The 15,113-nt window shown below is 41.0% G+C and overlaps 2 protein-coding genes across 2 annotated transcripts in view; one reads left to right on the forward strand and one right to left on the reverse strand.

The window, feature by feature from the left end:
* eipr1 (EARP complex and GARP complex interacting protein 1) overlaps nucleotides 1–15,113 on the reverse strand; it is a 160,402-nt gene that overhangs the window by 60,084 nt on the left and 85,205 nt on the right. Inside the window, exon 6 of the mRNA XM_061968519.1 lies at nucleotides 336–472. Coding sequence (XP_061824503.1) covers nucleotides 336–472 — 137 coding nt within the window. The remainder of the gene's footprint in view (nucleotides 1–335; nucleotides 473–15,113) is intronic.
* Nucleotides 2,187–5,830, forward strand: LOC133611596 (uncharacterized). Its single transcript, XM_061968525.2, has 3 exons — nucleotides 2,187–2,749; nucleotides 3,959–4,633; nucleotides 4,883–5,830. The coding sequence occupies exons 1-2, from the start codon at nucleotides 2,254–2,256 to the stop codon at nucleotides 4,096–4,098; spliced, it is 636 nt and encodes a 211-aa protein (XP_061824509.1). The 5' UTR covers nucleotides 2,187–2,253; the 3' UTR covers nucleotides 4,099–4,633; nucleotides 4,883–5,830.

Raw genomic sequence — 15,113 nt, forward strand, 5'->3', positions numbered from 1 at the left:
GTGCAGGTTTTAACATACAGTAACAGAATTTAAGCGTAATGAAAAACAAAAAAATTGTAATAAGTACTACATATTGCTCACTAATATGTACAGAATGGGAACGCCTCCAGAAACCAACATCTTGCAGCCAGACTCAAAAAACGGGTTATTAATGTAATTGTGCAGCAAAATGATGGCAACATATACATGAAGCATATCCAATATACAGTATAATATTTACACAACAATAAATTATTTTAAATGTCGATTAAAATCATCATTAGGTCCATTTCAGTGTTGGTTTGTTGGAACTAAAGAGTTGTGTCTTAATAGATATGTCGTTCAACAAAACTTACCTCATGGTGCGAAGGTCCCAAACTCTTATGGCTGTGTCACTGGCAGTGGCAAGCTGGCTGCAGTTATGGTGAGGACTCCACTTGCCAGAAGTGAACTTTAGCTGACCTTTGCCCTCGAGCGTAGCAGTGCTGGAGATCTGCAGAAAACCCCAACCCACCTCGTTATTATTTCTAGACAGGCACGTGTAATTATTGTAAACATACAGTATGTGATAGTCTCAGCCTAGGCTGATTAGGGTTTTGCGAAATAGACCGTATACCATATAAATTATATACAGGTAAAAGCCAGTAAATTAGAATATTTTGAAAAACTTGATTTATTTCAGTAATTGCATTCAAAAGGTGTAACTTGTACATTATATTTATTCATTGCACACAGACTGATGCATTCAAATGTTTATTTCATTTAATTTTGATGATTTGAAGTGGCAACAAATGAAAATCCAAAATTCCGTGTGTCACAAAATTAGAATATTACTTAAGGCTAATACAAAAAAGGGATTTTTAGAAATGTTGGCCAACTGAAAAGTATGAAAATGAAAAATATGAGCATGTACAATACTCAATACTTGGTTGGAGCTCCTTTTGCCTCAATTACTGCGTTAATGCGGCGTGGCATGGAGTCGATGAGTTTCTGGCACTGCTCAGGTGTTATGAGAGCCCAGGTTGCTCTGATAGTGGCCTTCAACTCTTCTGCGTTTTTGGGTCTGGCATTCTGCATCTTCCTTTTCACAATACCCCACAGATTTTCTATGGGGCTAAGGTCAGGGGAGTTGGCGGGCCAATTTAGAACAGAAATACCATGGTCCGTAAACCAGGCACGGGTAGATTTTGCGCTGTGTGCAGGCGCCAAGTCCTGTTGGAACTTGAAATCTCCATCTCCATAGAGCAGGTCAGCAGCAGGAAGCATGAAGTGCTCTAAAACTTGCTGGTAGACGGCTGCGTTGACCCTGGATCTCAGGAAACAGAGTGGACCGACACCAGCAGATGACATGGCACCCTAAACCATCACCCAACCATGCAAATGTTGCATTTCCTTTGGAAATCGAGGTCCCAGAGTCTGGAGGAAGACAGGAGAGGCACAGGATCCATCTTGCCTGAAGTCTAGTGTAAAGTTTCCACCATCAGTGATGGTTTGGGGTGCCATGTCATCTGCTGGTGTCGGTCCACTCTGTTTCCTGAGATCCAGGGTCAACGCAGCCGTCTACCAGCAAGTTTTAGAGCACTTCATGCTTCCTGCTGCTGACCTGCTCTATGGAGATGGAGATTTCAAGTTCCAACAGGACTTGGCGCCTGCACACAGCGCAAAATCTACCCGTGCCTAGTTTACGGACCATGGTATTTCTGTTCTAAATTGGCCCGCCAACTCCCCTGACCTTAGCCCCATAGAAAATCTGTGGGGTATTGTGAAAAGGAAGATGCAGAATGCCAGACCCAAAAACGCAGAAGAGTTGAAGGCCACTATCAGAGCAACCTGGGCTCTCATAACACCTGAGCAGTGCCAGAAACTCATCGACTCCATGCCACGTTGCATTAACGCAGTAATTGAGGCAAAAGGAGCTCCAACCAAGTATTGAGTATTGTACATGCTCATATTTTTCATTTTCATACTTTTCAGTTGGCCAACATTTCTAAAAATCCCTTTTTTGTATTGTATATATATATATATACACACACACACACACACACACAGGTACATACCTAAACAAGCTACACTACACACCGTACAAGGATATACTAACCGCTAAGCTAGAGCTTTTGAACGTAAAAAGAGGTGGGCGGATCGTTAGAACTTTGCAGCTTGTGTCGATCGGTGCTGCGGGCTAGCACACCGAAGCCGGCTAGCATTAGCAGCCTGAGATATGGAGGTGGGATTTTTTCATCTGTTGCTGGATGCGTCGGCATATAGACCATAGTAATGCCTGCACCAAGGAAAAGCCCGACATCGGAGGAGTTCGAGGAGATGAGGTTCACACTCCACTCCCTATGCGGCGATATGACTGCGGTAAGAGAGCACCAGGAGCAGCTCTTGGGCCTACTGGAGGAGGTAAAGCAACTACGCCTCCAGAACGTGGAAAAAGACCGGCGCATTGTGGACCTGGAGCGGCGAGTGGATGAGCTGGAGCAATACTCCCGCATGAATGATGTGGTCATCACCAGCGTTAAGATCAAGCCGCGCTCCTACGCGCGTGCGGTGGCCGCGGACAGCGGGGAGCCCAGCGTGCAGGAGATACAGTCGGTGGAGCAGCAGGTGGCTTCCTATCTCCAGAGCAGGGGAATAGAGATGGACCTGGAGCACATCGAGGATTGTCACCCACTGCCCATGAGGAACCAGAGACCACCAGCTGTCATCATGAGATTCACAAACAGAAAAAAGAAAATCGCACTAATAAAGCAAGGACGCAAACTCAAAGGTACAGATTTTAACCAATGGAATAATTTCTATAGTGTGAAAACATTCAGTGGACTGCATTGTCATCATTGTTTATGATGTTGTATTATGCCCAGTTAGCTGCTTTTTTTATGCTGTTTTGCAAGAACCATGTCACGTGACTTTAAACTTGACACCTCATTGGCTGGTTATAAGACAGGATCGATTGCTTCAGCCTTATTTTAGCAGAAGTGAGTCTTGCTTTTTGAAGCAGCAAATTTTCGACACTGAATTTCACAGCACTGATTTTTTTTACACTGAATTTTTATACACTGCATTTTTTATACAACATTTTTATATTTATATAATATTTTTATATTTTAAAACACAGATTTTTTCATAATACAATTGTCAGCATATTTTGATGTAAAAACAATCAGTTCACAAAATTAAAATAATTAAAATCAGTTACATAAATTCAGTGTCAAAACAAAGCTTTCGTAATCAAGACACAAAATAACTCCCAGATATAGGGATCTATTCAATTGCATACTTTGATTTATTTGCTTGTATCTGCTTTTTGCAGGAATATCTAGGCCCCTTGCGTACTCTAGAGCAGTGGTCCCCAACCACCGGTCCGGGGACCGGTACCGGTCCGTGACGCATTAGCTACCGGGCCGCAGAGAAACATGAAATGATTTATAAAAGGACTGCATTTTCTTCGACTTAACTTTGGCCTGTCCCACTAAACACACCAATGAGCTGGTTTATAGATGTACGATAAAACTCCTCATAGGAAGTTGTTATATTTGTTATAACTTTGTGGCATGATACAATGCATATTCATGAACATATCAAATATAAATGTGACAGATTGTAGCCAAAGGCTGATTTCTATCTGCATCTCATTGCATTATTTTTGGTGTATTTATCTTTTTTTATTTACAAGTGGAAAGACTGTCCCTGAAAATTATGCCGACATTAAACCGGTCTGTGGTGCAAAAAAGGTTGGGGACCACTGCTCTAGAGTTTGTGAGCTGCTTGCTGCACAACAGCCAGCTTGGCTTGGTTGACCACCACTGTTTTTCACTTATGGAATTATTGTCTTTGTAAGAGAGTCAACTTACAAAAGCAGCATGGGATCAAGTAATTATTTTCCCCATGTGATGTATGCAAAATCAACATCATAATTGCAATGTTTTTTTGTTTTTTCTTCTAACTGTGTGGTTACTGATCTTTGTCCTTTCTCTAGTTTTCTCTTCGCCCTACCCTGCACTGTGGCTGTTGAAGCAGAGATCATTGATCAGGATGTCACCACACAACTCATGGGACCACTGTCATTATTTCACCTCCAGCAGACAGACAGTGTCAATGAGTATGGTAAATGAGTGAGAGTGAATGAGTGAGTGAGTGAGTGAGTAAGTGAGTGAGTGAGTGATAAGAAGAATTGGTACAGCTACGATTGTTATAGAGGAGAAGGAGCTTACTGGTTTCCTCATAGGATTTGACTGCAAAGCAAAATATATGTTGCATCTGATCACGATGCAGCATGCATTCATTTTCTATAGCACTTCTACTGTTCAGGATCACAGGGGGTCTGTCACATTGAGGGCAAAAAGTGACAACAGTAAGAGCATCTGCCATATGAAACAGGATGTCGATTGCGTTCATCTTGTCTTCTCAAATAATTATGTTTAAAATTCTTGGTTCAGACCAATCTTTTTGTTGCGTAAGAATGGTTTCTTACCTCCTGACACTTCAGCCTTCGTCAGAGCTGTCGTAGCTTCCTGGTGTGACGTGTCTAAAAACAGCTGACCAGGTCGGGACACATTATTTAGAAAGTTTTCCCTACCCGGTCTGAACACAAGAATTTTTAACATACAAACAAAATGTCAATTTAATAAGGGTAGTACAAATTGACACATCGGCCTTCCATTACCAAGTGAAAGGCTTTATTGTTGCACATATGGCTAATATTTACACTACATGGTTCCAGTGACACAATTTAAATTAAGATTCTCCTAAGTTAGCACAGTTTGGCTATGGGTCATCAAAACATATCAATAAAACCCCCACATAGAACCGTATAGGCTCACATTGAACTTTAGATATATTTATTTTAAATATCAGAAGAAATGATCCGATATCAGAATCATATCTGACGCAGTACAATAAGAAGGGATACTATTTATCAATATTGGTCGATTTCCGTGGTTATATGCTAAATTTGTAAGTCCATTCACAGTATGGGTCATCTTTCCTTTAGGTTATTAATCCTCCATTCCGGCAAATAAACTGCATTTCTTACGAGTATTATTATTATCACTGGGAGACTGGAAGAAAAGGCTAAACACGTAAAACACAGAGCAAGAACAAGAAAGAGAAGACAAGCAACTACGCTAATCGCTAAGCTAGCCACAAAACTAGCTTGAGACAACACACAAAATAAGTGCTTAATTAACTTTGAAAAGTCTATACGGAAGAAGCAGCTTCTCAGGCTTCTCAGATATTGGCTGTAAATAGTCCATGTCTCACATACGTACAGTAATGCAGTGATGCATACTGCTCTGTAGACCAGCACTTTGGTGTGGAGTTTGAGGTTGCTGTTCTGAAAAACCCTTCTCCTTAGACGACCAAAAGATGCTGATTCTAGCTCGAGGCGGTTCTGGATCTCGTCATCCATTGAGCAGGTGTCAGACATTATGCTCCACAGGTATTTGAAGGTGGGCACCGTGAGCAACTGTTGCCCTGCTGCTGTGAGGGTTATTGTGGGGTTTTGCAGGAGGTCAACACTGGACTGACAGAGTACCAGAGGTGGGACCAAGTCATTGCTTTGCAAGTCACAAGTAAGTCTCAAGTCTTTACCCTCAAGTCTCGAGTCAAGTCCCGAGTCAAGACAGGGCAAGTCCGAGTCAAGTCCAAAGTCAAGACTGGAAAGTCTCAAGTCAAGTCCCAAGTCCTGCATTTTGAGTTTCGAGTCCTTTCAAGTCATTTAACCACAGACTAATATATTTACACAGATTGTGTATGCTTTTAAAACGCTGTATTTATTTATTAAAACAAGTGCATTTGAAATTGCAGGGAAAAAGATAGTGCTGACATTGCACTTCAAAATAGCACTATTAACCAGTCATTTTAAACATGTAACTCATTCCTTTACAGAATAAACACATTTGAAAAAAAAAACAAGTGCAACTGTACTTATTTGCACAAAAGTATTAACATTGTATTTCCATGGCATGTTGCATTGTAACTAGTTCCACAGCAGTTTCTATCCTGTTCTTACCTTATCTCATACTGTATGTGTGTTGATGTGTGCGTACACATGAAAAACATAACAAATATATGAACATAACAATGAACAGAGTTGTACTTTTTAGATGTCAGGACCCTATGCAATATGTACACATATTCTTAATATAGTACACATTTTAACTGACCTTTATTTGACTAGGTTTGTCTTTTTGTAGGTGGCTAAAATACGCGGTGCTGCTGACTGCCGTCTAACGTTACGTTACTGTGTGTGATACATTGACTAACGTAACGTTATGTATAGGTACCTCATGAAACCCTGCTTAAAAAAAAATCACTTGACAAAAAGTATGAATAAGGTAGCAAACTGCAGTGGACGCAACAGATTGCCGTGTTTGCAATGACGTTATAACCATAGACATCTTATAAGTAGACGCAGCATTGGTTGCTGTGACGTGAGCAATTTGGCCGCCATCTTGAAGTGCTGATGAGGAGCCGGCGAGCAGCCTAAACTGACAGTTGACAGGTAGAAAACAAAGATGCTAAACTGACAGTTGACAGGTAGAAAACAAAGATGGTGTTCAGCGTTTTCCTGCTCAAATGAGCGGACTGTTGAAAATAGGAATCGGGGGATTACTTTTCACAAGTGAGGTTTAACATTAACGTACTATTGGTTGTATTTTATGAAAATAATATTACCACAGAGTTGAGAAGGATCAAAGATCTTCAATATTTGTATGTGAAAATCACAAAGAAATCTTCTGGGGGAGGATGACGCCCCTACAGGGGTTTACTTTACAAACTTTCAGCCCCACCTAAAACAAAATTCACCAGCCGCCACTGATTATGATGGATTCTCATTTTAGGCAAAGTATAAGACAATACTTTCTTAACAGTATAATTGTAACCAGGAATCAGTCTTCAAGTAACAATATTCAAATACTAACATTGTTGGGTTGAACAGAATTTGGTTTTATTCTGAATCCAGTGAAACAGATTGGTGGTTTTAGCTGATATGAAGACTTTCAGGTGTTTATATATGTTTAAGTATTTGGCAGACGCTTTTATCCAAAGCGACTTACATAAAATAATACATATAAAACAATCACTGCAAACATTATCATTTAAGGGAAGAATGTAAAAGAAAATATCAATACAAAGTGTCAAGACAGAATAAACTCTCTGCTGCTGAAGCAACAGAGATACAGTCTATAGGTCCCTAAGATATATAGATATCTAATGTATTCATACATTGTTTATGTAGGATACACACATATGTATATATAACCTAATCATATTGTTTCTTCAATTTAAAAATAGATTACCGTTTTTTTCCCCCTTCTCTGGGATTATATTCCCAGTTTTGATCTCGGACGTCTGGTCATTTATAGTGTATAAGAATATTATATTACTGTTAAGCAAACTATGAATAATAAAACACGCCAAAACATGTGTCTGTTATCATGGCTACACGTATGACAAAAAAGGGGGTGAAAATCAGTCGTATTCAGTGAGGTAAAATGAATTAAATGCGCTGACAGTTCATTGCTCCTGCCAAATGAATTTCACTGAGTGGAGCGGATCACCACTCCAAGATGGCGGCCACGCGCCTCGTCTGCGCCAGTAGGCAGTAGCGCTCGATGCTGCGTCTACTTATAAGATGTCTATTGTTATAACGTTAGCAGTGAGTTTGCAGCCTCACTGATTTAACTACACAGCAAATAAAAGTCACGTTACTTAGCCAATAAACGTTATCTTACATTCAGAACTTACCCTTCTTTGTGCAACTTCAAATGTCGAACGAAGTTGGAAGTTGTTGCGTCTCCGTCTGTAATATTCGAACTGCGTGATTTGCATACCGCAATTCGTTTTTTGTTGACCAAGTCGTAGTTTTTATACCCGAACGAAACCAACTTTAACATAATTGTTTATCACTGGCACGTTGTTGGACAACTCTAGTTCATTGGTTGTCCTGCAATTTGATTGGATGAATGCTGTGTGATGAAAACAACGTATATCTAATTTGATTGGCTGTTGTACTGACAGCACACCAGCTGACAGGAATAACACGCTGATAGACAGACGAAGAAAATGAAAAATACGCAGCGCTCCCAAATAACTTTTTAAGCTTTGGATTTTGGGGAAAGTGGCAAGTCATGTCAAGTCATGTCAAGTCAAAAGGCTCAAGTCCAAGTGAAGTCACAAGTCATTGATGTTAAAGTCTAAGTCGAGTTGCAAGTCTCTTCACATTTTGTCAAGTCGAGTCTAAAGTCATCAAATTCATGACTCGAGTCTGACTCGAGTCCAAGTCATGTGACTCGAGTCCACACCTCTGCAGAGTACCTCTGTCTTCTGGGTGTTGATCGTCAGTCCCTATTCTGGTATATGCAGTTACAGCTGCCGAGAGGATGTTTTGCAGAGCCTGTGGTGTATGGGCAACCAGGGCACAGTCATTGGCGTATTGCAGCTCAATGATGGTCTCCGAGGTCAGCTTGGTAGTTGTCTATAGCCTCCTGATGTTAAACAGGTTACCATCAAGCCTGAAGTCTATGGTAACTGTAGCCTGTTCCTCCATCTTCCTGCGTAGCAGTGTTGTGACACAGACGAGGAAGATGTTGAAGAGAACTGTAGCCAGCACACAGCCCTGCCTAACTCCAGTTTTCACAACAAAGGGCTCTGAGCTGTGTCTTCACACTACCACTCGGGCCATCGTCCCAGATGAAACTGCACAAGCATGGTGAGAAACTTGGGTGGACACCCAAATCTCTTCAGGACTTGCCACAAAGGTCCCTGTTCACTGTGTCAAATGCCTTTGAAAGGTCGACAAAGGCAATGAACAAGTCCTTGTGCTGCTCTCGGCATTTCTCTTGGAGCTGACACGTCACAAAGATCATGTCAACTGTCCCCCTGTCCTTCCGAAAACCACACTGCAACTCTGGGGTGACCCGTTCTGATATTGCGGGGATGAGTCTGCGGAGCATGTCCTTGGTAAGGACTTTCCAGCAATGGCCAACAGAGAGATACCCCTACTATTGGAGCAGATGGATTTGTCTCCTTTGTTCTTGTAGATGGTCACAATGTTGGCATCTTTCCACTGTTGCGGGACACACTCTCATCTCCACACCTCTGAAATGTAGAGATGCAGTGTCCGTGTACAGCGGTATCCTCCTTCCTTAAGGAAGTTCAGCCGGGAAGCTGTCAGGTCCAGGGGATTTATTGTTTTTCAGGGTTTTGACTGCATGCAGGATTTCTTTGAAGGTTGGGGGTAGGTCGAGATCTGGCAAGCTAGGATGTTCAGAGAGCTCTGCAAGGACAATTGGGTCCACTGGGGTGGGCTGGTTGAGCACGGTGTTAAAATACCGCTCCACTATCATAGCCTGATCCTTGATTAGAGATGTTCCATCAGCAGATCTAACAGGTGTCAGGGAGCAGTTTCTGGGGCCGTACATGGTTTTTACTGCATCACAGAAACTGTGCATATCATTTCTATCAGCGTGGGACTGGATTTCATTGGCCTTTGAGATCCACCACTCATCTTGCAGTTTTCTGAGAGATGTTTGGGCCTCAGAACGAAGGGCTTGCCATTGCTTTATATGGAATTTGGATTGTGGGTTGTTCAGGGTGGCTCTGTGTGCCTTGTGCATTCTGTACAGGAGGGTGGAGATCTCTCCAGCATTCTGGTCAAACCAGTCCTGGTGTTTCTTGATTTTGAAACCAATGGCTTGGGCTGCAGTGTCAAAGAGGATGGTGGATAGAGAGGTCCATTTCTCATCCATCCCAGACTCTGAGGTGATCAGCGGCTCAATGTCTCCCAGCTTCCCAGCTAGGGAGCGACGGAAGTTGTCACCGGTGTCGCTGCTGGAGAGTCTGGCACAGTTGAGTGTTTTCCTCATTGGGCCACCATGACGTGTTAGGGGCCGGACATGCATTCTGACCTTTGTCAGAATCATGCGGTGGTCGGCCCAGCAGTCTGTCCCTCGCATAGCTCTTGTAATGAGCACGTCCTTGAGGTCAACCCTCCTCACGATCACATAGTCGATCAGGTGCCAGTGTTTGGACCTGGGATGCATCCAGGATGCCTTATATTTGTTCTTTTGTTGGAAAATTGTGTTTGTGATGGTAAGATCGTGTTCCGCACAGACACTAAGGAGTCTCATGCTATTGGGGATGACTTTTCAATGCCGTGGGCGCCGATTACACCATTCCAATTTTGCGTGTTCTTTCCGACTCTTGCATTGAAATGACCAAGCAGCATGATTTTGTCACTCCTCGGGGATGTGACTGAGGATATCATTGAGTGCCTGGTAGAAGCAGTCCTTCTCTTCATCATTGGATGGCAGAGTTGGTGCATAGGAACTTACCAAAGTGACATGTCTGCATTTTGCAAGGGGTTGCGAAGAGTCATGAGCCTTTCACTGACACCCACTGGTGATTCTGTGAGCTTGAGCAAAAAGCTGTTCTTGATTGCAAAACCAACTCCGTGAAGGTGTGGTCCGCCCATGGGGTGTCCTTTCCAAAAGAATGTATAACCCTCTCCTACTTCATTGAGTGAGCCTTCCTCGAGGAGTCGGGTCTCAGTGAGTGCTGCCACATCCACATTGTAGCGCTTTAGCTCGCTGGCAACAAGTGCTGTTCCGCGCTGTGGTCTGTCCGGACTGGCATCCAGGAGTGTCCTTATGTTCCATGCTGCAATTCTAAATGGTATTATCCTAGTTTTTCGACTGTGTAATGGAATGTCCCGACAGGTGCGGTTTCCTGTCCGGGTACTGTGTTGAGTGGGCAATCTTTAGGCCACCTTTTCTAGGCCTTTCCCCAATTGAGGTGAGCAGTGCGGTCCCTAAATAGGGGCTGCTCAGACGCACAGGAGTCTGCCGGAAACAGCTGCCACTCAGTCCCAGCTGCTAACGACCGTTGTCCTGTGCCGCTGACGTGCAAAGTTCCAGCTAAGAGCTTCCAGCTCATTCAAACCTGCCTCCGTTACTGGACACTCCATCGTCGCCAGAACTTTGAGGTCGGAGACTCAGGTAAAGAAGATACCTGCGCAATGATGGTTTTTACAATTTCGGGTCGCTGCACGGACACAGCTCTTACAGGGCAGAAGTGTAGCAAAAGTCAAGTGTAAAAATATAGCCAATCAGGGTTCCTGTTTCACATGAATCTGATTACATACAGACACATTTTTGACGCAAACACAAATCTTCGACACAGATTGCTTTACACATACACACATCTGAACCAAGCCACACAACTCTTTCACGGCAAAAACGTAGCAAAAAGTCACGTGTAAAAAGACACACACACACACAAACATTCGCGCACATGCACGCACACACACACCCTCACACATTGAAATACAGACACACACATTAGTTCACAGACACATGAATTGAATTGGACTACAGGTGCACAGATTGCGATACCCATTTGCAAGTCATTTTGCTCCAATAATACTTCCACATTTGTTTGCTTGTCGCTGTCAAATTTACAGGGCACAGCTAGAATGTGTCATGAACATATATTATCACAATATACAATTAAAAGCTCTATAGCCGGCCACGTTTATATAATTCATATTGTATATTGTCTATATTGCCTGACTATAGGGATAGGAATTGAAAAATAAAAATAAAACATTTCTGGTTAGGTGTGTAAAATAAAAATAATACAATAATTATTTTTTGTAAAGATTCTTAATCGATTAAAACAATTAAAAATGTGTTAAAAATAAATAAATACAAATATTTAATTTATTTTAATTTCTTTTTAATCTGTCTTTTGCAGCCACTTAGATCAAATTGTTACTGTAGATGCACCTATTTGCTGAACAGGTTTACTTTAGAAAAGAGAAGAGTAGGATACGTCTCTCTTGTTCCTTTATTTGTATTTGACAATGTTTGGGTAGAATCTATTAAACAAAATACGTTTTGTCATTAGAGCGGGTATAGCTCGGTTGGTAGAGCGGCCGTGCCAGCAACTTGAGAGTTGCAGGTTTGATCCCCGCATCCGCTATCCTAGTTACTGCCGTTGTGTCCTTGGGCAAGACATTTTACCCACCTGCTCCCAGTGCCACCCACACTGGTTTAAATGTAACTTAGATATTGGGTTTCACTATGTAAAGCGCTTTGAGTCACTAGAGAAAAGCGCTATATAAATATAATTCACTAATTCACAGAGCTGTTTATCTATTTTATGGAGGAATGAAGTTTGTCATAGAACTGGCAACCAATATTATTAAAAAAGTATTGATTTTGAATTGAGAATCATTGAATCGATAATCCATTATGAATCAAATCGTTAACCCCCAAGTATCGAATAATACCAAATCGTGTGGTGCCCAAAGATTCACAGCGCTAGTTCCTTTTGATAACAGGCTCCCAGGGTTTCCATTCCTGGGAATCATTTGATAGTTTTGGTTAATGATTTCTCTATCGATACCTGTGGTAATGGTTAATTTTCACAGTTGATGATTGAAAAATTGCAATGTACACATTTCACTTGCTTGTATTTATTTGTCTTTGACTGACGTAGTTTTACTTACTTTTGAGTGCTCAATATATATATATATATATATATATATATATATATATATATATATATATATATATATATATATATATATATATATTAATAATCATTTTCCTTTCTATTTGAAAACAATTTTAAACATTTTACTTAACATTTTTGTTTATTCATCATTCGTCACAGAATAATTCATGCTGTATTTTGTTTATTACTACAGTATAATATCTATTTTATTATAACTGATTAATATAGTTATTTTCAAAAATAAAATATTTTTTCTGGCACCCCGTCAATGCTGTGGTTCTTTTCTTAACTAAACAAAGATGATGCTAATCAACTTGTTTGCTATCTTTCTACCCAAATGAGAATCGATAAAGTGGAAAGTGAAAAGTGGAACTTGAGCCGTAAAAATCGTATCAATTCCCATCCTTATGTACAACCCTATGAAACAATAATGAAATTCACACAAATACAGTCCCAAATATTTCTTTCATACAACTTTAGTAATGAATATTCTTATTAAAGCACTTTGTGACTGTTGCAACTAAGGTCACAGATTTTAAACTAATCTTCCTGAAGATTACACACACTAGAGTGTGCGTGTGTCTATGTCTGCATGTACAGTACTTGAGCCGATGCGAAGGACATGATGTGTGGGAGTGCGGTGAGGCAGCAGTGATGGTCTCGCTCATTTCCACCACCAACTCTAACTGATGAGCCATGCACATGTACAGTCACTGAAACACATAAATCTTCCTTCGGATAATGCACATTTACATGTACGGTGATGAGGCTCTCGTTTATATGCATACACACACTTGCCCAAGCGCCCACATAGAAGACATACTAATCTAGACTATAAGGCCTTGTGAGCAAGCGAGACATAGTTTGAAATGAAAACATCTCCCAGTGACAGAGGGGGAATGGGAGAGAGAAGAAAGTGGGATGAGAGGAGGAGCAGGGAGGAAAGAAGATATATTAGCATTCTCATCAGCAGGAGAGGAATTTGTTTTGACTGCCAAGTTTTTTCTTCTCTTTTTTCTATTCCTCCTCACCTAATCAAGCCCACTCTCTTCCCACATCCATACATCCCGCTCTGCTTTCCAGCCTACATCTTTCCAATCAAGCTTGGCCATCCATTGCTCCTTCCATCTTCCTTTTCTCATTATACAGCCTCCCCCTATTACTTTCCACCTTATCCGTTCTCCCTCAATTTAGGATTTAATACCTCTGCTGTCCAGTGTTAGTGTCAGAATATAGGATTAAGACCTCCCATGCCCCTGTGGTCACACTCAACCTCACATTGGGGTCAATGTTCTTGCTAGGCACACATGCAACACACACACACACACACACACACACACACACACACACACACACACACACACACACACACACGCACACACGCACACACACACTCATACACAATTAATTTCAAAGCAGTCAACCAAGTATAACCTTCATAGGCACTGAAAAATCTATGATTAGGAAAACAGAAAGTGTGAGTACATCAATTCTCCTTAAGTCAGAACCACTTAACAGTAAAAACACACTATGTTGACAAAAATATTATGACACACCACGAGTCAATTTGTTTTTGAGCTGAACAGGTGAATTCTAATTCTTCAGTTTACCAATTTTGTTTCCAATTTTGGTCAGCTCGATGACCAAAATTACACTAACAAGTTCTCTTTAGATGATATCCAGACATATCTACCTGTAACAGTGAGCAATACCCAGGTTGCAATGATTACTCTGCAGAACTGTATGCATAATGTACTGTTTGCAGCTCGGTTTTTATTGGCCCGCGACACATTCTATAGACAAACTAAACAGGTCCCAAATTAGAACAAAAAAACGATGAAAAATTAAAAGGGACTAAATCCCCTAAAAATGGGACCTGAAAACCCAAATGGCAGACAAGCTGAGCGTCTTACTGTATAAGGTCTTTGATGATTTCCATGTGTCCTGTCATGATGAAAAAGTGTACACATTTCCTGTGAGACATGTTTTTGAGTGTACTAAAGCCCTCAAAAGTGTTTCAGTTGACCGTATAATATTAATATTAGTAAATACAAGCTTACTTTTGAGCACAGTTAACATAAATACAAATAAAATCATTATTAAAATAATCATGAATGATTTTATTGCTTTGTTATCTATAACACAAAGCTAAGATGTAGAAGTGTTTTTCAAATGTCAGCATATGTTTACCTACATTGTTTTTGTTTGAGTATTTTTCATTTTCAAAATGTATAAAAGTGGCCCTCACATCCTTACATTTTTCTCTATGTGGCCCTAGCTGGAAAATGTTTGGACACCTTTGATGTACAGGAATCGTTGGGTGCACATTTTTTATACTTAAACACAAATAAAACTGAAATTGTCGTATTTGGTCAAACAAACCCGCTGCAAAGACATGACAGTGCTATTGGTCCTCCGTTTTAATATTGCCACAAATCAGTAAGGAGCCTTGGAGTCACTTTTGACAGCTTGCTTAAACTGGACAAACAAATTAGCTCTGTCATTAAATCTAGCTTCTTTAAGCTAAGACTCCCAGCAAAAATAAAACAGTATCTTCCACAGGCTGACTTTGAAAGAGCTATCCATGCATTTGTGACGTCATGCCTGGA

Source organism: Nerophis lumbriciformis, linkage group LG08, assembly GCF_033978685.3.
Source record: "Nerophis lumbriciformis linkage group LG08, RoL_Nlum_v2.1, whole genome shotgun sequence".
NCBI lineage: Eukaryota > Metazoa > Chordata > Actinopteri > Syngnathiformes > Syngnathidae > Nerophis > Nerophis lumbriciformis.